We start from the raw sequence: 22,093 nt of genomic DNA, 5'->3' as shown, positions 1-22,093 counted from the left end.
TGTGTGTGTGTGTGTGTGTGTGTGTGTGTGTGTGTGTGTGTGTGTGTGTCCTGGAACTCCAATTAAAAATAACAACATGTAGCAGGAATAGCTTATCTTTGGCATAAACCAGCACCAAAGAAGATATGGTCCAGGTTTATTTCTAGTATTTGTATTTGGAAAGCTTTTTTAAATCCCCAAAGATCTGCCAAAGAAGAAAGAAAGGCTACACCTAATTCCAGAGGGCAGGACAAAATCTGTGGGCAGAATGTCCAACAGGGTCTCTGTGAAGAAACTCCATCAGGGCTTCCCAGAGACCCCAGTGAGGTGTGGGATGAGGTTATTGTCACTAGCTACCCTTGGGGGACTGAAAGGTTGAGGGGGATAAATAACCAGCCCCCATGCTCCTCTCTCAGTGACAGATGGCTCTATCTCCCTAGTACCTACCTGCAAATATTTAGTTGTATTTTCCAGATTTGACAAAATTCCATATGGAGCAGGGAAAACGCCAGTGAGATTCAGAGACTGAACAGCATTGCCAACAGTATCCAGGTCGTTCAGCAAGGTGCCCACACATTCATCATCACAGGCTTGAAGAGGAAACGGGAGAAAACAAAAGCTAATGCAAAGGGGCTTTGATCCCAGAGCCACACAGGCCACGCTGACACATGCACACATGGCCCCATGGACCACATGCATTCCACTCTTACTCCAGCCTTTGAGGAGCTGCAAGACTGAGCTCTGCAAGGTCATGCCCTCAGGGTCACAGGGAAAGGAATGGCGGAGCCTGACCGTGGCCTAGGTATCCTGCAGTCCTTCCGACCACCCGAGTCTTCGTAGGGCCCTCGCCCATCTTTTTTTTTTTTAATGTTTATTTATTTTATGTTTATGAATGCTCTATTTTCATGCACACCAGAGGAGGGAAACATATTCCATTACAGATGGTTGTGAGTCACCATGTGGTTGCTGGGAACTGAACTCAGGACCTTTGGAAGAACAGCCAGGGCTGAGCCATCTCTCCAGCCCCTGCCCTCGCCCATCTTAACTGGGACTGGTTACAAGAATTCCCAGCAGCCCCGCCAAAGCTCTGTCTCCACTGTCTGAGTGTCCCAGCCCTTCCTCCTCATGCACAGAGGGTAGTGGAGAACACAGTGGGCATGCATTCACTCATCACAAATACAGAAGCATAAGTAAGTACCATGGGACAGCCATCCCCTCTAACACTCCCCATGGCCCACTGGGAAGACATCCCAAGGTGGCTTTCTTTTGCACTTGGTAGGGACACCCATCAGAACAGGAGAAAACTGAAGAGACCTGGGCAGTATAAATGACAACCCACAGGGATGCTCGCTCTGCCACGCTGACTGATCCTGGGTTTCTGTAAAGGAACTAGTGATGAAGGTAAATTATGCAGGCAAAATTATTAGCTGCCTGTAATCCACATGCTGGTAATCCCAGTCAGTACTTGGGAGAGGTGAAGCAGAACTGTGATGTTTGAAGCCAGCCTGGGCTGTATCACAAGGCCTTACCACAATCCAAGTTGTCTTGGCTTATTCATACACAACCAAAGGTTCAATTCACTAGGTTCAGCAGCAATATACGCTCAGGAAATGCAATGCAGTGGGTATAAAGTATAGTGAGATTTGTGGTACGTCACTGACCCTGTGGGTACTGGAACCAGGGCCCTCCTCAGTGAGGAAAACCCAGCTTTAGACACACACACAGGAGAATCACCTACAAACACACTCGCTCTCCGTCAGGATGTGTCTCGGCAGGCAGTCCTCACAGCGGAGCCCCGAAGCTCCCGGCTTGCAAACGCACTGCCCAGTTGCACGGTCACAGTCACTGTGGACAGAGCCTTGGGGGTTACAGTGACACTTCTGGCAGCTGCCACCTGCTGCTCGGGGGTTGCCGTGATAGCCAGTGGAGCACCTGCAGAAGAGAGGAGAGCAGGCCCACTCAGAGCACTCTGTGCCAACCAGGAATGCACACCCCGGCTCTGCCCAGAGGCAATCGCCCTTTGTGCCAAAGAAGGAGCACAGGCGGACCTTAGGAGACCTTGCTATGGCGTAGCTGCGTGTTTCCCCCGTCTGTGCAAACACACAGATTGGTAGTGACTCCTGGGTCGCTGTCATGACCATACCTCATATGATATAAAAGGAGCTGGTGTCCCTATCTGCTTCCTTGTGACGGTTCAGCTACCCACCTCTCACAGTACTGTCCTTCATAGCCAGGGATGCAGGCATCACACCGGAAATCACTGTCACCTTCTGAGACACAGGTGGGGCTGAAACTGAATGAAAGGTTTTGTTTTGTTTCAGAAAATTTCAGATATTAGCGTCAGATCGTTCTTAAAGTACTTAATCACCGTTCCTGCTCTAAGCGTTAAGTGATTATACTGCGAGATTAGATGGGCTAGAGCTAAAATCTGTTGAACAACAGGAAAAGAGGCCTCCTGTGGGCAATGCTATGGACACACATCTCTTGTGTGCAGCGTTTGAAGAGGCACTTGCTGCAAGGTGAGGGCTAAGTAGAGCCTTCTCCTGGATTAGAACTAGCTACCCAGGAGAGCTTTACAAATCAAAGGGAGTCTGGAGTTACCGGGTTTTGTTTTTGTTTTTTTTTGTTAGGCAATGACAGGGTTGATAAAGCATGGAAAACAGGAAGGCCGAAGGGTTGCTGATCAGTTCAATTCCACAGACTCTGACGATGTGGAGAGTGGACAAGCCACAGAAAAGCTGCTTTCTGTTGAATGGCTGAGAGCCATTCATGGACCAGCAGAAGGAAACTGATATGGCTTAACTTAGACCACTCCCTCTGCCTCCACTAGATAAACTGCCCTGCGCCACCTGGAGGCAGAAGGGGGTAACTGCAAATTACTGAAACCTCACCCACACCTAGCAGGAAATCAGGGGTGGTTCGGACCTCTAACATCTCTCTCTTAAATAATAAGGCAGACCTCAAGGAAAAACAAATATGTAAAAAATAAACCAAGTGACCTGGAGCCTCTCTAACTTGTTCTCTCATGCCTCGTTGATCATTACTCAGGGTTTGGGGAATGATTTTTTTTTTTTTTTGATAGAAGAAACAAAGCAGTGTGTAAATATGCAAAGTGATGATACTGCACTTGATCTTAGCCAAAAGGCCGAGAAGCGATGCCAAGTGGATGATGAAGCACCCATGCACACACTTCTTCGAGTGTACTCAGTCACTGGCCACAAATATGGATTATACATATAGAAGTTATTTTTTCAAAACGGTGCCACGTTACCTATTCATAACATAGGTGTTGCCATAGCTACCAAATAAGCTATTAACTGACAGATATGTGTCATACATCTTTTCTCAGTGTTTGTGTGTTTCACTCAGGGCATATGTATACACAACCCCATTCCCTTACCTTAAATGGGAACTGGATTCAATAGCTGAAAACATTGCTGAGAGCTACAAGTAGTCTTTAAAAACTCCCAAGAGACCGTTTTTATTATTGGTTCCATTCTAACACTCAAGACCAACGTGGCACTTTCCTTTTGTAAAGATCCTGTGCAAAGGCCCCTGAAACAGGTGCTTATCTCCCCAGAGGGGCAGTACTCACTGAGAACACTGAGAGCCCTGGGGAGAGAGGCTAGGAACGGAAGCAGCGTCCGCCGCGGTGAACGGAGCTGCTGTGGCCTGCCGCCTAGCACAGGCTTACCTGAAAGGGGGGCGATGCGGGCAGGTGCACGGGGTGCAGTCTCCGGCCAGCCCAATCACCTTGCCGTAGTAGCCGGGGGCGCACCGTTCGCAGTGGTCGCCAGCCGTGTGCTCACTGCAGTTCTGCAGCCCAGCGTTTCCAAGCGAGAGACAAGCAACGGGGACAGTTAGACATGGTTCTCACAAGGTGGCAGCTGCCTAACCCACAATGTTTCCTATCAGCCAGATGTTCTGTAACTCTCAAGGTAGACGGGGCACGTTCCCTCATGTTTCCCAGAACTCTGGGAGCTTTCCCAGACCTGTGGCCTTCAGTCACCATGAGATGACGTCATGTCATGCAGCCTAGAAACTGTCAATGCATTATACAGAAGAAAAAACAGACACGGGACCCCAAAGCAGTCAGGACTCAGATCCTCCAAATGCAGAGGTATATAGGAGAGCCATCGGTGTGTCCATGAGCCATCAGGGCTTGATGTGGTTTACATGAGAAAAGTCTCCTGCCTTTGGGCACTTGGTACCCAGCTGTGGGTGCTGTGTGAGGGGAATTTATAGAGCAGGGAGCCTGGCTGGGGAAAGCAAGCCACTGGGAGGTGGGGTAGGCTTGAAAGCAAGCCAAGCCTTGCTTCCAGTTCACTCTTCCTGTATAGAGCTGACACATGATCTCTCGGCTTCCTGCTCTGGCCACCTGCTGCCATGACTTCTTGGCCATACAGACTCCTGCTCTGGAACCGGAACTCAAAATAAACTCTCCCCTTTGTTTCATCAGAAAAGTAATGAATGCAGGGCTCAGTGTCACAGGTAGAGAGAGAACTGAGGTGGCAGAGGAGAGGAAACCATGGAGGGAGGAAACTCATGATCATAGAGGGTCACCGATAGAGTCTGGCAGCAAGCAAATAAACATCAGTTAAATTTTTGTGTCATTAGTTGAACCAGAGACCTTCCTATTAAAAAAATTAAAAAAAAAAAGAGTCTACAGATGCATGTTTAAGCTCAAAGCGCAAGCAACGCTTGCCACCAGTTCCATTTAAAATCTGTGGGGTCCAGTCCCTCACTATTTGCTCTGTCCCTGTGCACAGAGTGCTGCCTCTGATGCAGCTGAGTTGGAGGGACAGCAAAGCCAGGCATCCCTGAGCACGCTGTCACCCTTGCTCTGCCCTTTTGCTTTTGGCAGCAAGAAATGACAGAGCAAGAAATGGTTACCAAATGAATATTTAAAAAAAACAAACAAACAAAAAAAAAACCCCACTATGTTTATAGACTCTCTTCAACTAGAAAACCTTTGAGCATTTTCGTTTTAAACTTTTATCCATATTTTAACTGATGAAGATAGGTTTTTATTAGCATCCACTTGGCCGCTTAGATGGGTCTCCCTTCAGGAGTCTTTGCAATCTCATCAGAAACAAGATGTAATAAATGTTTGTTTCACCAACACAGCATGGTGCAGACAAGGCCCAAGTGCTAGATGGGGAGATAGGATGGAAACAGATCTTCCCTTTGTGATGGTCAAGTCGAGCATGAAGCACTTCCCCTAACAGATAGTGGATTCTGGCTTCCTGGTGGCTGTCGTTCTGAGAATGAGCTACTGCAGAGAATGGCAGAGAGAGGAGGACCCGCTAGCAAAGACTAGAAAGGAGGAGGCATCAATTGCTCAGGATGATGCATCAACAACAGCCCGGCTTCCCAGTGGTGAGAGGAGGTTTTGATGCCTTCTGGAAAGAGATGGCAGCAGCCAGTATGTGGCAAGGACCTTCTGCGGGACCTTCTCCTTTCAAGTCACAGCGATAATGGTGTAAACTTAGGCTGGGTCCCTCACAGACAAACATACCAGACAGTGGCCAGTTTCGGGGTCACAGACATCACTGTGGTTGTTGCAACTGCAGGGCACACAAGGAGCCAGCAAAGGGCGGGGTCCCCTGCCACTGCTTTCTGGGAGCTTCCCTCTGTGGTACCCAGGAGCACAGTCCTAAAGGGATGCAAAAGGGACAAGAAAGTGACACTGGTTAAGACCTGGGCAGAGGGTAGATATTCTTCTCCAGCGGAGACGTGCAATGCCGCTTTCAGGAAGAAAGGAGGATCAGGTCCACACTAGGAGCTGAGCATGGTGGCTTATAACCCATAATCACAGCCGTGGGGAAACTGAGGCAGAAGGACTCCTGTGAGTTTCCGTCCAGCCTAGGCTACAGAGTGAGTTCCGAGCTAGCCTAGGCCGCAGAGTGAAACACTGTCTCAAAACACTATCGTCAATGAAAACAAAAACCCCAACTCTCTACAAAACCCATGCCTCTCACAGTCAAAGCCACAAAGCAGGACAGGTAGGTGCTGGAGACTAAAGGGACTGGAGCAGTTGTGCACAGATGGTGAGGATGAAAGACGGTGCAGCGGCCTCTGAAGTCAAAAATGACATGAGCCACGGCTAACAAGTCCACTTCTGGTGGACCTGGAAGAATGACAAGAAAGAACCGAAAGAGACATCCGTACTCCCATCCTTACAGCCGTTTCCAAGGAAGCAACCCAAGGCCCCACAGAAAACGAACAGCTGAGCAAACTGAGCACGTCCTACGGATGGAATATTATTCATCCTTAAGAAGGAAGGCCTTCTAGCGTGGGTTAAACAGGGAGGAAGCCCCGAAGGCATTGTGCTAAGTAAAAATGGTAGTGACAAAAGTAGAAATGCTGCAGGGTCCCCCTCGTGGGGAACTTGGAATAGTCAGATTCAGAGAGAGGATGAGCGGGTGGAGGTGCTCTAACGAAGAGTTGCCGAATAAATGCTGTTTCGGTTGGTAAGAGAAAAGAACATCCTAACGAACAATTGTATTCCCCACACCTGCGAACACACTGTTCGCTGCTGACTGTCGGTGGAGGCAGGAAATCTGAATCTACGTATATTTAAACAAAGTATATTTTAAAAAGGTATTTTTTAAACTCAAAAAGCAATACGAAGTGGGGGTGTAGATTCTCGTGTGCTCCATGCCCTGCGCAGGATTGCTATAAATGAGCGACTTTCCGCCTGAAGCTGGGACGGTCATGAAGTGCAGGCTCCCTACCTGACAGGAGAATCCAGCGGTGCCGGGAGGACAGACACACAGCTCTAACAGGGACGCGGCCTCTCCCTCGGCGGGCAGCTCTACCGCCTTCCTGCCGACCTCCATGGAAATATTGGCAATTCTGAGGCACCACGGTGAAAAGAAGAGGCGGAAGAAGCATTAACAATGTGAGAAGCTTCTGGAAACATCGCACAAGGTCTGACATTTACAGCTGTGTGGAGCCTGAGACCTCTGCAGGTGAAGCAGCTCCTCCCATTATTACCAAGGAGGCTAACGTGCAGGAGTGTGTGGCTGCAGACAGAGGCCGCATCCAGCATGTCCGAGCCTGAACACCTTTAAGATCTTCTCGTGGGCTATAAGATGAGAAGGTGGCAGTACCCTCAGACGTATTAAAAAAAAAAAAAAAAAAAAAAAAGGCAGTATAGCTTTCAGGGCTCTCAGAAGTCCTTATAAAAAATGTTTTATTTTATCTAAGATTCCACCATGTGGGACTCATGTTAAGCGCTGTTGCCATGCTGGGTGGATAATCTTAGTTATCACACTCCATCCCATAACTATATAGTCATAGTCTTGGTGGAAGACCCCGCTAAAGGTCATGCGGCCATAACAAGGTCCCCATCTGAAGGCTTGCCTTTGAGGGGGACGTTCTGTTCCCAGGCCCCAGCCCGCTTGCTCTCTTCTTCCTGGCTGCTGCAAGGTAAGCAGCTTGAGTCTGATTGATGGAGCCAGCAGAGCACAGACTCAAACCTCCTGAACTGTGACCCTCTTGGGGTTTGGATGAGGAATGTCCCCCACAGGCTTGTGTATCTGAGCACTTGGTTCCGTGTTGGTGGAGCTGGTTGGGGAGGGTGTGGTCTTTAAGATGTTCAACCTTGAGGAGGGTGGGCTTTGAGGGGTGATAGCCTCATCCCACTTCTAGTCCATCTGGCATCCTCTGTGTGGTTAAGATGTGGTATTCAGCTTTCTGCCCTAGCTGTTTGCTGCCATGGACATCAAGCCGTCAGGAACCATAAGCCAAAAATAAACTCTTTCTTCTATAAGTCGGTGTGTCTATCACAGCAACAGAAGAACAACTAACACAGAATCAAAATAAACCTTTCCTCCTTTTAGATGGTTTCCCTCAGGTGTTTTCGCAGCAACAAAATGCTGACTAACAAGCTGTCAATATTTAACAAGGTTCAGATAGGAACAGAGATACGTCTATTAATACAGATGGAGGTAATCAGAGTGAGAAGATAAATCTTCTACTTCTATATCAAATAATGACAACAGTCAAGCTCTAGAAGAGGTCTCAACCTGTGGGGTGTTGCGTATCAGATATCCCGTATATCAGATATTTACAATTCGTAACAGTAGCAAAATTACAGTTATGAAATAGCAGCAAAAATTATTTCATGGTTGGGGTCACCACATGAGGAACTGCCTTAAAGGGCCGCAGCATTAGGGAGGCTGAGAAACCCTGCCCTCAAGGCTCCAAGTACCTGCTTTGCTGTAGCCCTCGGCCATACGATGCCTTGATGAGGAGGTACTCAACACTGCTAAGGACAGACATGAAATCGGAGTGTGTAACATGCTTTTCGGACACAGAATTGAAGTACTTCCAAAATTCCTGTGGGTGAGAAATGCATCCAGTTAAATCCATAGCTCAAATCCTCATAGACAGCCAACCTTAAAAAGAGAACACAGCCTCAGATATCAGCCCTGCGCTGGGTAGGCTAGTGAAACGACAAAGATCGGCCATCGCCTAACAGGCAGTTGGCCCATACAAGGAGGACACATTAGATAAAGGCATGAGATACATCCTGGGCACGGCAGAGCAGAAAGCTATATGCTTTCATCTTGTGACTACAAGCAGCATACAATTTAAAGATTAAGAATTTCTTCTGCAATCTTCCATTTAGTATATCTGGACCTTGGTTGAACGTGTGTATCTAATACCATGGAGAGAAACTCTGTGCATACAGATTTTCTGTATACAGGAATAGTGTGCCTTTCATGAGGCCGTGAAGTATGACCCACTCTTAGGACTCTCGGTGAACCCTCTGGAGGTTGGGTCTCAGGACCTCCCACCTCTGGGCTTTTGCTACCCTGACAGCAGAGTTCACATCACCTCTTTCATTTCCACTTGGTAATCCTGTCTCACTCCGTTCTCTGGCGCTGGGGCATCCATATAAATGACCTGCTTCCTGGCCCGACCTCCTTTGAGGAGAACCTGAGGCTCATAATTGGACGTGCCGGTGCCGTGGGTAGAGTAGAAGGCCACGCTGTACCGCAGCTTCCCACCGTAGGCCAAGAGCTAGAAAACGACAAAGTCCTGTTATTCCTTTGATGCAGCCTTGGTTTAAAGACATTTTAGGGCAAGCTTGACGTTGCAGGAAAGGAATTACACATTACAACATATCCAGTTGCGAACAGGCTGCCCGGAATCTGCTTCCTTTTAACTCTGGTCATTAACGGTCTGTGACATTGACTGAAGCTATCCTAGTGATTCCACCAAAGAGTATCAGAAGAAACCAGGGAGGCGAGGATGCTAATTACTGTCAAGCTCCTTTGAATTAAAATCATCTGTAGCCTTACGACCACTGGAGGAGATTTCTGAAATTTAAAGATGTAAGCGAGCCCGGTGGGGTGGATCAGTTATCCTAGCCATCAGGGCAATGAGGAAGGAGGATTGGAAATTTGAGGCTAGCCTGGACTAACACACCAAAAACTACCTCAGGAAAAAAAAAAAAAAAAAAAAAAAAACAACAAAAATAAAAGACAAAAAACAGAATAATATAAAGAGCCGAGAGGGTCACAGGGAACTGCCCTCAAAGCCTGCTATCACCCTTTCCTAGGCGGCTGCCCACCGAGTGTCTGCGGCTTTCTCTAGAAGGGCTCCTAGGTCAGGTTTAGCACTGAGGCTCACACTTGGCTGCTGCTAGTAACGATGGTATAGACTTGCTGAGTTGTTTTAGAAAGGAGAAAACAGTAAGGCGAACTGATGAAACTGTAACAGCTTTAAAAATTAAAACATTTGAAGACCCACGCCTTTCCAGGGATCTTTACAAGCACAGAATGCCTCCACCTTCGCTCAGAAGAGCGACTGAATAACCGAGTCCTTCAGTGATGGGCAGAAGCGGGGCTCTCCGGTTTTCTCTCTGGGAACGGGAGTGTGCAAGGCTGGGGTAGGCTCACCTGGTCTCCCTCAAACTGCCGTGGTAGCCGCCAGTAAAACGGCTCGGCCTGGACGTGCCGGCGGACAGCCTCTGCATCCAGCAGGGTGTCCGGAGCCTGGAAATGCACGCCTTCCACCGTGCCCTGGAGGTTGCTCTGTGACACCACACGCAGCAGGGGCTGATCGGAGGCCAGCGTCACCTAGGATGGAAAGGAGAAAGGCGTGCTTCAGGCTACGAGTCAAGTTCCCAGGACTCCCTGCGCAACAGCACTGCTGTGGAAGCGGGAGCACCCGTGACGGAAGCCCCGGCACGAGTGTACAACACCCGGGGTGCCTGCACGTGGATCGGTAACCACAGAGACAGGGGGATAGCTGTGGCTTGAGAGCCGATAACCAACTCCAAGTTTAGTCAAAGACCCAGGCTCTAGGGAATAACATGGAGAGTAAGAGAGGAGGAAAAGTCAATGTCCTCCTTCGCGTCCTCATGTCTTTGTCTCAGTTGTGTGTGTGTGTGTGTGTGTGTGTGTGTGTGTGTGTGTGTGTGTGTGACTTACCGGAACCCTCACGAAACCCTGAAGCTCCGAGCAGAGCTGGGACAGGCCGGAGCAGAAGCAGGGGCTGCAGCCCAGGGGGTTGTCAGCTCGCAAGGCAAAGGTGCCGGCTCGGCATTCACCGCACTGCGGCCCCAGCACGTTCTCCTACAGGTGAAAAGAATAAGTTCATGCCTGAGAGCAAGGAGGCGTGGCTTTGTGTGCACACAGAGACCACATGGTAAATCACACTGACCCACTCAGCCTCCTGTGGCCGCACCTCTAGCTGAGGCCCGTCACCATTACTTCTTTCAGACACGTGATGTGACTGAGGATCAGAGTTGTAGTCGTGTGAGCTGCAAATACATATTTGCTGATGTGGATCCCCAGTGGCCTCTAGGTGATCCTGAGGGCATCCACACAGAAGCCCAGGCCAGCCAGGTCCTTGCTGCTCCAGCTGACAGGAGCCGGGACTGTTGCTAGGAGACGTGGCAAGGCACTTACGAAATGTGCCTCTGTGACTCTTTCATCGCCTCTAGCCCTATACCAACATATCAGCCTCAGGCTGCCACCTCATCCTCCCTGCAGGACCTGACAACAAGCATGTTGGGAAAACCGACGGACACATGCAGTTCAAGGTGACATTAAACTCTTATCTCATGGGAAAATATTGCACATCATTTCCCTTTACTTTACCATGTACGTATAATAATTACCTGTCTAAGAGCATAGCTATAAAAACCCCAAATCTTCCCCAAAGCCCTGCTAAGCTACTTTATTTCTTCAAGAGTGAATGGCCGCTCAGTCCACAGAGGCATGCTAGAAAGATGTCTTCGGAAAAGTTCAGTCACCAGAGGGCTAAAATTCTATCCTAAGAATCTTCCATCATTTCAGGAGAGGACACAGAGACTCTAACGTCAAAAGTCGAAGTGTCCAGATAGGAACATGTCTGCATTTCTAATCGTTAGAATCAGCAGAGGTGGTCAGAAGCCCAGGAGCGCGAAGAAGGAGGCCACGGGAAGGAAACCGGGGCTCGGAGGCTTACCGTACCTTGCAAGAGCAGGTGCCATTGTCCCTTGTGCAGCTGCAGAGACCCTGTTCCAGGTCGCAGGTGTCTGCCCGTGTACCCCTCAGGTCGCAGCCACAGGGAACACAGTCAGGAAACCCTCTGTAGCCCAGGGAGCACCGCTGGCAGCTCTGCCCAGCGAAACCTTCCTTGCAGTGGCACTGACCAGAGAGGGCATCACACTGGGGACCTGTGGAGCCCGCGACACTGCAGTTGCAGGGCTGAAAGAGAGACGGGGTTATAACACTAATAATACAAGAACTTACATCCTCAGGAAGCACACAAAGTAAGACACCAGAAAAACACTGCGTGGGCAATGATGCACAGAAGCCAGCCTCCTGCTGCCCCCGTTCTGCCAGGAATCATGGGACTAGGGCTGCATGGCAAGACATGTGTGCTCATTAGTGACATGTGAACAGTACGTCGAAACTGGGAAGCAGAATTGAGTCTAATGATGCTACCCACTCAGCTAAATTATTTTAGAGGTCAAGGCATGGCCCTGCTACTTTAAAACCCAAACTATCCCTGATTCTAACCTAAGACAATTATTTACAGAAAGCTGGAGCTCCCAGATTCAACTTAATCCTCTAATGAAACTTTACAACTCCACTGGAAAATAGAATATAGACTAGACTAAATTATATGTGAAGACCAATATCTCTATCTGTCTGTCTGTCTAACTAACTAACTAACTAACTAACTAACTAACTAACTAACTAACTAACTATCAGTTTCACAGCTAAGTTTTTGGAAAAAAAAAAAAAACAACACACCAAAATAAAGAATTTGAAAGATGCTAGCTAGCTCTTGTACATCATTCCTGAGCCATTATTTGTGCATTTATTTATTTAAAGGTGGGGTGTTCTTAGTCTAGCTCCCCAAGCTTTTCTAGAAGGAGGCTCAGACAACCCCCCTGATTCAGCCTCCTAAGCAGCTGGAACCACAGGGTTCCAGGTCGTACAAACTATGGAGATATCTAACCCCTTTAGGCCAGTGACTGGATAAAAGAAAGAAATACTCATCCCAGCACGGTGTCAGCACCCACCTGGCACCCCCGTTCTGGGTCCAGACCCCAGTATGCCTCCTCACACTCCTCACACTTCAGACCCTGAGTATGAGGCGGGCAAAGGCACTCTCCAGAATCAGGGTCACAGTTATTCTGGGTATGGGCGCAGTCACAAGCTAAAACAAAAGAAGCGCCACAGAGTTAGATGGTTGATATGATTCAAGCGTGACAATTGATAGCACAATTACTATTAATAATCAGAATCACTATCAAGAGAGATGCAGTGATTCCCAAGACCTCTTCATACATCCTGGAGGTGTCTGCCGCACCCCCAGGTCTGGCTGGTCGTTAGAGTGAGACAAAGGTGCCCGATGGCCGGAAGAACAGATGGCTCTAATGTAGCTCTCAACCTGTAGGTCATGACCCTTCTGGGGGTTGAACAACCATTTCACATTTCACATGAGGGGTCGCATGTCGCATATCCTGTATAGCGGATATTTACATTTTGATTCCTAACGGTGGCAAAATGACAGTTGTGAAGTAGCTGGGACCAAAGTGCACGCTTGTACCCTCAAAGGGATTAGAGACAGAAAACAGGTATGGAGCCCCGCTGTGAAAACCAGAGAAAAGTAAAGGACGTTCGCAGAAGTTATCCTGACATCAAGGAAGGTGACAGGGAGCATTTTACAGGGAACACAAGGAACTCAAGCGCTTACGTGTGCAGCCACCTTCCTGGTATCCGTAGAAGCCATGTGCACACCGGTCACATGTCCTCCCAGCTACGCCTGGTACACAGTGACACTGGCCTTCCTCTGTGCACTCGTCTGATGTGGAGCCCTCCGGCCTGCAGTTACAGGGCTCACAGCCAAGCCCTGTGTCCAGCCCATAATAGCCAGTCTGTGTCATGAGAGAGGAAGAATCGTGGGTGAGTGGCAGTGGCCCATACATACATTGGAATGGTCTCCAAGTCACACACAAGATGTTCCACAGAATCACAGCACACGCCTGCCCCGGGCACACTGCACACGTGCTCTCTTGATGAGGAGGCCCAGCCCAGCATGGACTGGCCAAGCCTGCGAGTGAGCTCTCCCCACATGAACTCAAGCCCCCGAGGACCCAAGCCCAGGGTCAGTGATAAACACTGGCAAGTAACTGGATAGCATGCAGTGAGCTCTAAGCATCTTACCAGGCACTGGTCACACTGCTGTCCTGTCACCTGAGGTTTGCAGTCACACAGCCCAGTCTCCGGATGGCAGACGCCAGAAAGGGAGCCATTTTCATGGCAGTTACAGGCTAGGACACACAAGACACATAAATGCTTTATTCACTTATGTATTTTTTTTTTCTTTTTTACTATGATTAAAGTAAAACCCTTTTAAGCCTAAGGAAAAGGCTTGAACATTCGACATACCAGATCACAAAGCTAATATACTTCACAGACAGTGGAACCCAAGTCGGCTGTGAAGCAACACAGCAGCTGGGGCATTGTTGGCTCTGGACACTGAAGAACCTGAGAGAGGAACTGGGGTCCGCTCCGGCCTAAGAACCTGGCTTCGTTCCAGCCATTAGGTTTCCTTGGCATATGTGGGGCAATGCCGTAGCTTTGCCTGAGATCCTGAGAGATGTGGCCACGTTCCCTGCTGCTCTCTAAAAAGGACTTATTTTTTTTGATTCCATAGCTCGACTCTGAACATGACTCCTAACTCCTCAACACGCAGCCTGTCCCCTCTCTACATAGATGAGTGTCTCTAGCTGAGCTCCCCCTCTCTCCTTACCCACTCCTCCCTCTCCTCCTTCCTTTTCTCTCCCCTGTCCTCCCTCCCTCTCTCCCTCCTCCCCTACCTCTTTCTCTCTCTCTGTCCTGTCCTTCTGAAGGCATTCCTCCTTAGCACCCCTCCTCTTCCAGGCCCCTCTCTTTTCCTTAATATGTCCATCAACCTCAACTCCTATTTTCTGTCCTCTTTGTCACTTTTCAAAGTCTCTAGGACACCACAAGTGCTACATTCAGCGAAGAGGTTTTAGTGCTCGTCTTAAGGGATCTTTCTTCAGAATTGACCCATAGACCACTCACACCCTGTATTTTAAGTTAAGCTGTCCCTGTTGCTGATGTTCAACTCGAATGGGCCAAATCCATGGCTATTTTCATCTGCCTACATATTTTTTTTTCTGTATGACCAGTACCACCTTGTCTTTCTGCTATAAGAACAACATTTACTTGGAATTATCAAAAATTAGAAGTGGCATTATAGTATCCATACATCCATTCCTTAAGACTGCAGAAGCAAGACCTGAACAAGGTTGAGACAGAAGAAACTGCAGCATGAACCAGGGAGAGACCCATGAGGCTGAGGAGCTATCGACAGCTGATGGCTACTGGAGAGCTTTCTTTAGAGACGAGCCCCTTTGTGCTGCCCAAGCTTTAGAGAACAGACCCAGCTCCAACCACATGGTAGCAGCGCTAAATGGACTCTGTTTAAAAACAGAGTGCAGGAAATTGGGAGGGAGAAATCGTAGGGAGATGGAAGGGGTTGAAGAGGATGAGAGGAGTTGGATGGGAGGGAGTGGGGGAAAATTTGATCAAAGTTCACTGTAGGCATGTTTAAAACTCTCGGACAATAACGCTTTTTCTTAACTGTGCAAAAACACAAACTCAGAGGGCGTCAGCATCGGCCCCACAGCTCTGTTGTCTCAGGCACATGAAACCATCTCTTTGCATGGCACTCTTCACCATCCCTAACCTCAAGACTCCAAACAGAACTCGGCAAGTCAGGGTCAGGCAGAGCATGAGCAGACCGAGAGATGTGCCTCCACCATGCTTTAGAGAGAAAGCCTCACCCTTAACAATGGAGCAGACCCATTTTCCTATCTTCTGAACTTCAGAAGACAAGATCAGCGCTAAGTTGCTGTACAGTACAGAGGGAGGGACTGAGTTTCAGGCCTGAGTCTGATGAACAGAACCATCATCAGTCCACAAGACACATTCAAAGTACGGTCTCCACCAGGCTGAGTCCTTCTGACAAATGTTAAGGGATTCTCATGCAATATATAACAGCTGGGACCTCCTTGCTCACATGCTCACCTCGGCAATTTTTGGCAATCACAGCATCGCCGTAAAAGCTGTCCGCACACCGCTCACAATGGGCGCCGTCTGTGTTCCACAGGCACTTCAGGCATTCCCCCGTGACAGAGTCACAGTGGCCAGCCTCCAGGGGATCGACATTGCCACTGCAGTTGCATGGCACACAGGCTCCCCCTGGCACCGTCGGGTTTCCATAGTAACCGTCTGCACATCTGTATCCGAGATGGAAAGCGGGATCTAGTAAATGGCATTGCTCAGGATTTTAGCCGGCGAGCCAGGGACTCCCTGGATGGCTTATAAATCAGACTGGCCTCTTTTCCTTAAGATTTGCAATGGAAGAGAGGTGACTCTCCAACCAGACCGTCACAAATCTTCCACGCCTCTTGTGAGGCTGGCACAGATCCAAAATGAGTGTGAACCCAGAGGGTGTGCAGCTATGACCTACTCCTGGCCACTGAGGACATCACCCAGCTCTTGACAGGCTGAACCAGAGGCAGGCACCAAGGCTTATGCATGGGAAAAGACAAGACTGGCTTTGGGGCGCCAGAAGATGACTCTTAAATCTGGCCACCCGATGCCCTTACTATTGTGCAAATAACTTAACACTTAGACATTTGACAACAACCATAACTGCTGATTCCTCCTTGCCCTCGCCTATTGTCTTTGGTGGGAACAGTGATGTCCTCCAGGAAGTGGGACACTGTCCTCTCAGTGGGCATCCTGCTTTTCTCTGTGATCTCATAAAATGACGGGAATGCCCCGAGACGCCAAGACCACACTTAACTTCATATTTCAAGCGTCCATCACTGCACATTGGAAACATGCATTGAATTACCACACCGTATCCACAGGGTGTGGACAATTGTTGGACAGTGTTGGTTAACACTGAAGATTTGAAGATTTTTAAGAAGAAGACGTAAAGTCAGTACTGGGTTTTCGAAATATCATTAATGCTGCTCTGTGAGGCTGGGGACTGGGGTGCCACACAGTACCTCTCACACCAGGCTCCTGTGTAACCCGGGGCACACTGGTCACACACCACTTCCTGTCCGTCGGTCAGGTGGCAGGTTGGGCTGAAACTGTCAAAACATTTGAAATGAATGTGACTTTCCAGCAGGTGCTGCCCGTTTCTAAATACTTAAAATGCTCATTTTCAGACACATCTGTCCTAACAAACGTTCAACGGGTTCTCTCTCTGCGTTTAAGCCCGGAGTCCAATGCCTCTGCCACGCAGCACACCCTGGCTGAGTTGCCAGCCTCCTTTGTCCTTCGTGCCTATCATTCATTCCTCATCCACTGCCTTCTCCTCCCCTCTACACACTCACATCACCCTGCCTCTACTAAGTACTAAAGACTTCATCCCCATGGCCATCTCACCTCGCTTCCTCCAAGAACCCTATTTGGATTCGTGGGAACATTAGCTTCCCTGTTCTCCTATGGGTCGCTAGCACTGATCCTTCCAGCTCTGAAGACAGCCCCTCCACACACACACACACACACACACACACACACACACACACACACACACTGCTTGCTGAGGTCCTGCAGTGGCCTGACTCTACTACCATCTGGAGATGGCTTGAGTGTGCTCCTCAGAGCTTCCTACACAGAAAGTTTGCTTCACACTGTGGTAGTATTGAGAAGTGTCAGTTAGGTGCCTGGGCCTTTGGAAAGGATTAAGGTCATAACGATGAGACTATGTCAGAGAGAAAGCTGTTACCAAACAGTGAGGCCAGTGCCGAATCTGCCTTTCTGTGTCGTGTGACCTGTCTCACTCACACACATTCCACCACTGTGATGCCAGCACCACGAGGCTCTCAGAAGAGGCTGGCAGCCAGTCCCTGAACCTCTAGAATGAACTAATAAATGGCTTTTCTCCCTCAATACCCAGCTCCGAGACTTTCATGGACAGTGGCACAGTCTAAAACAGCATCGTTCTACATACCAGGGTTTCAAGCAAAAAAGTCCTATGGAGAGAATTCACTGGTGATGGGTAGAGAAAAAATACCATTGAGATGGGGGCAGGGAGAAGGAAGGAGAAAAAAAGGAAGGGAAGGCGTGGAAAGGGAGAGGGAGAAGGAGAAAGAAAATTTGATTGAAAACTGGCCTGTAAAATTCGCATGCCGAGACATGAAACATGAAACATGATCCTTTATGGAAGGATCTCCTTCAACACACACACTGCTTTCTGCTTCAGGACCAATTGAATTTCCTCAAGCAGGGCGTGTGTATTTATGGTGTCCGCCTCGGCACACTCAGTCTCCTCTGGCTCCTGAGTCCCCTTTTCCTTCATTTCCGACACCAGAGCTTCTCCAGAGTCACCCCTCAACCAGCCCCCTCCCACCATCGGGTGGCCTGGCCTCCATTGCTGTCTTAACTGCACTGAGTCCCTGGGGCCAGCGGCCATGGGTGTGAGCTTGCTATTCGGATCACCACCTTGGATACCCAGTCCAAGCAAGCACGCAGTATGTATTTATTCCGGTCTGAGTGGGCATGTAGGATGTGTGTTGACTCGGTAGACAGATTTAGCTTCATGTTTTCACAATCTGATCATCCGATCAGATCTCGTGAAGCACAAGAACAATGCTATAGTCATCAATACATTGCCATGACCACTAAATGTATCCTGTGAAGACTTACTTGTTGGAGTCAATGGAGAGGGGGCAGGCACAAGGTTGGCAGTCCCCTGGGGTCCCATGTGAAGGTGTCCCGTAGAAGCCAGGCAGGCACTGCTCACAGTGGTCCCCTGTGGTGTTGTGTGTACATGCCTAGGTCATGGGCATAAAGAGATGAGTCAGTTCAGGCTCCCTCAAAGGATTTTCAGATGTCTCCCTTAAGAAGCTGAGGTTCACGTTAAAACAGAAGACAAGGAGAGGCTGAGGGTTGAAACGCAAGTGAACCTTGAATGATAGAAGGAAGAGTTACCTGTTTCCGGGCTGACAGGTTTAAAAGTTTTTAATTGCTGCTATGTATGTGTGTGTGTGTGTGTGGGGGGGTAATCACACGTGTGTGCAGGTGTCTACAGAGATCAGAAGACGGCATCAGGTTGAAGTTACAGGTAAGGTCGTGAGCCTCCTGCTAGAAACTCTGTAAGAGTTCCTAATCCTCCCGTTCTTAACCTGGGAGTCACCTCTGGGAACCCCAGGCTGATGGTTTTGTTTGCCTGCTTTTAATGTGACTTTTATCGGATTGTAGAAATAGTTCAGGTTAAAGACTCCTAAAGAGACATGATAATTCAATACTTGAACCCAGTGAAGAGTTAGGAAGAAAAGCTGTGTCAATGGACATAACATAAAAACTGATGTCAGATATGGTAATGCTAACTTCACTAAACTGCACTAAGGCTACAGTCTGTGTTTTCAGGGCATGCACACTGAAGGATTTAAGAAAAACTGGCCCTAGTATATTCAATGCACTCCCTAGTTTAACCAGAGATCCAGTTAGCTAGACAGGGAGCTGCATGGTTAGACAGATGTGAGGTGAACAGAGCAAATATGGGTGCTACCAACAATGCAAGAACTGGGGTAAATGGCAGGCTTTCAGGACTTCTAGTCTTACTCCTCTAAGTTTGGGTTAAGGTTAAAATCATTTGAAATTCAAGATTTTTAAAACCAGGTGATAAATCTACAAACCCCACTAAGTCCAGAAGCTCAGAAGACCCTAAGTTATAACCAGTAAGTCAGCAACCCAAGCCAGACAAGCAGTAAAAAAGCCCCACCCCATCCTAAAACATGCAATAAAGCAGAGCAGGGAATGGCTGATGAGGCAGGCAGGAGGCCCGGAAGGGGCAGGGCCGGCCGTCTGCTCAAGTGCATCTTCACGGAGCTGCAGGGCCAGTTCCAAGCAAGCCTCCTCACATTCCTCTCTCCCTCTTTATCATGGCACCTGAGTCTCTCATCACCTCAGTTGCACTGGGGTCCCAAGCTAGCACGGGTTGGATCTCCTTTGTTGGTGATGTCCCTTTGCAGCCACTCATTTTATTTATAAACGTGGCCGTTTTTTTGCACATCAATGTGAATAGGATTTTCACTTCTACACTATGTACACTCCTGTAATTCCTGTTCTGGCACGCCCCAGTAACTTAAATGCAGCACTGTAATCACCTGGTATTGCATCCATTCCACATCAGAGTTGTTATCCTAGGCCAGAGGGCCGTAATTCAAAAGTGGCCACTGACCACCATGGTGAGCTATAGATGTGGACTTCAGATAGGGCCTGAGCCTGATTCCTAATTAGTTTCCGGGCAAAATCTGTGTTGTTCTCAGGCATTTGTAAAAAGCACGCTTAGTCTGGTTTTACTTTTCATCCCCACTGACCTTGGCTTTGATCATTAACCCAAATACCTTAAAAACATGCAATGAGACCTGCTAGGAGGCTACATGGCTGTACTAATCATGTTGTACATAAGAAATGCAGCTTTACAATAGTGGATTATGCTCCTCTGTAATGTATGCAAGCAGAAGGAACCTTCTGCAAGGCTGGTTAGCTGATAAGAACTCCAGAGGCTGTGGGAAGGTTGGAATGTTGCAGATCCAGAGCCTAATTATGGCTTATCTTGGGCTACCCGCATCCCCTTTAACAGCCATTCCCTGCCAGCATCTACATCTGACCTGACATCCTTGTGACTTGCAGGTGAAACCCTTTGAAGTGTATTAACTTAAAAGGTCACTAGCTTCTGCCTACCACACGTCTAAGAATGTCAGCAGATAGCATCTGGGACCCAGAGCAGAGAATTTCCCCATGTTGTTATAACCTGTCTAATGATCCCACCAGCATATTTGAAAAGGGCCTTAAGATCACACTGTTCTGTTACTTTACAAACTTTCATTACCCCACTGGAGTGTGGGTTTGGGGTAAGCTAAGTCTGCATTCCTGCGCCACCACTCACTAGTATTTGGCTCCAGAAGCAACTCTCTCTTAGCTCCTTTGAAGTAAGAATTGTGTTTTGTCAGCGCACATCTGGAATGTGGAGGCTGGTGGAACTCTCTCTCTCTGTTTTGGTAAACTGTTCAGCAATTTTCTTGAAAAGCCCAGGGAGCATGTGTCTCCGTGTCTCATTTAAGGTAGAGCCACTCTAACTGCCAACGCTGCTGGAGGTCTGGACACCAGAGAGTGAGAGTGTGCAAGAAGAAATCTCTTCTTTCATTGGAAGAGAGAAGACATAAGGGTCCAAGACAAGAACTCAACCGCCGAGACACAATCCTGCTTTTAAGCAAGATTTCAGTATTCCTTCAACTCTCACGTAACTTGTCTTTATTCTCACCCATTTACCCTGAAACTAAATACTATCTGTTTAAAGGGGAAACATAGTAGCTTGGTGGACACCATCTTATCTCGGTGGCTCAGGGTGGCATCTTAATCCTAAAAAAGAGAATGGACAGAAGTAGAAACGCGGACGAGACGTGAGTACATGGCTTAGTGAACGTTGTGGTTCCTGCGCCAATGTCAGTTATGTGAGCTTTCAGTGCTGGGATGCAGGTAAAGTCCACCAAGGGATTCTACAGTATGCTGCGGCTTCCCTCTGAAGTCTAAAACAGTTTCTAAAACATGTTCACAACTCCAAAAATTATTACGTATGATAAATGGAGCATTACAGAGCAGATACCAGACACACTAAAAATGCACGGCTCATTCTGCACCCGTTCCTGCAGTATCTAATGTACTTGGTGGATGAGCACCGTTCACACACAGCTGAACATTTACAGAAGCACAGGAAATCTTCACACAAAGACTTCCTGTAACGACGCTGCCCACTAGAAGTGCACCCTCAGCATGCCACCCTCCCTCAATACCAGCAGGAGGCCTGGGAGGGAGGGGGCCTTGCAGACCACATGACAGAAGACAGGTGGAAGGAGTGACAGCTTCCCCCCGCCCGGCCCCTGCAGCCAGGCTCTGAAGAAAAGCCATCCCAGAAGAACTGAGTCAGCATATGACACTTCATGCAGTTGCTGTGGATGCTTAGCATCCAGCAAAACATGCACAGGACATGACCATGGACAGAACAAGGCACAATGAGACAGCAGATGACCCGGGACATCGGGCGTCAGGTCTTCTTTTCCAGGGGCCTGATGATTAGTCTCTGTTAGTCCTGTGACTCCATCAATCTTTTTTATTAAAGAGTATGGGGCCAGGGCTTCCTGGCCCAGACAATAGGGCACAGGCTATTAGTATTCACACTTGCAGTCCATGAGCAGTGAATCTATCCGAACACAGAGGGCGAGGGTGGCCTCCTTCAAGGCAGAAGGGCCCAAGGAATTCCTGGCTGAATTGAAGCAAGTGTTACCCGATGCCGGCCCCTGAACTTCAGGCCCAAGATTAACAGCACATTCACTAAGCCTTGTTCCAACTAACATTGGTCATGAAAGGGGCTCTTGTTTGTGGTGCTTAGCTTTAACTAACTATAAATATACATACGGCACAATGTGATTTTATCATGTTTTGTTATTCTGCTTATACCTTGGATTTTTAAATTTTGTAGGGTTTAGTATTTGCATAGATAGATAGATAGATAGATAGATAGATAGATAGATAGATAGATA

General features: G+C 48.3%; 1 protein-coding gene across 1 annotated transcript in view; it reads right to left on the bottom strand.

The window, feature by feature from the left end:
- Lama1 (laminin subunit alpha 1) overlaps positions 1-22,093 on the bottom strand; it is a 116,747-nt gene that overhangs the window by 37,853 nt on the left and 56,801 nt on the right. The window contains exons 17-33 of the mRNA XM_055610183.1: positions 18,195-18,322; positions 16,547-16,633; positions 15,555-15,766; positions 13,662-13,768; positions 13,192-13,372; positions 12,515-12,651; positions 11,454-11,690; positions 10,428-10,571; positions 9,894-10,073; positions 8,827-9,012; positions 8,198-8,325; positions 6,717-6,837; positions 5,498-5,635; positions 3,674-3,795; positions 2,186-2,272; positions 1,718-1,911; positions 427-569 (exon numbers count right to left, since the gene is read on the bottom strand). Coding sequence (XP_055466158.1) covers positions 427-569; positions 1,718-1,911; positions 2,186-2,272; positions 3,674-3,795; positions 5,498-5,635; positions 6,717-6,837; positions 8,198-8,325; positions 8,827-9,012; positions 9,894-10,073; positions 10,428-10,571; positions 11,454-11,690; positions 12,515-12,651; positions 13,192-13,372; positions 13,662-13,768; positions 15,555-15,766; positions 16,547-16,633; positions 18,195-18,322 — 2,532 coding nt within the window. The remainder of the gene's footprint in view (positions 1-426; positions 570-1,717; positions 1,912-2,185; positions 2,273-3,673; positions 3,796-5,497; positions 5,636-6,716; positions 6,838-8,197; positions 8,326-8,826; positions 9,013-9,893; positions 10,074-10,427; positions 10,572-11,453; positions 11,691-12,514; positions 12,652-13,191; positions 13,373-13,661; positions 13,769-15,554; positions 15,767-16,546; positions 16,634-18,194; positions 18,323-22,093) is intronic.

Source organism: Psammomys obesus, unplaced genomic scaffold, assembly GCF_907164565.1.
Source record: "Psammomys obesus unplaced genomic scaffold, mPsaObe1.curated_primary_1811, whole genome shotgun sequence".
Lineage (NCBI taxonomy): Eukaryota > Metazoa > Chordata > Mammalia > Rodentia > Muridae > Psammomys > Psammomys obesus.
This window is presented reverse-complemented; position numbering and strand designations above follow the sequence as displayed.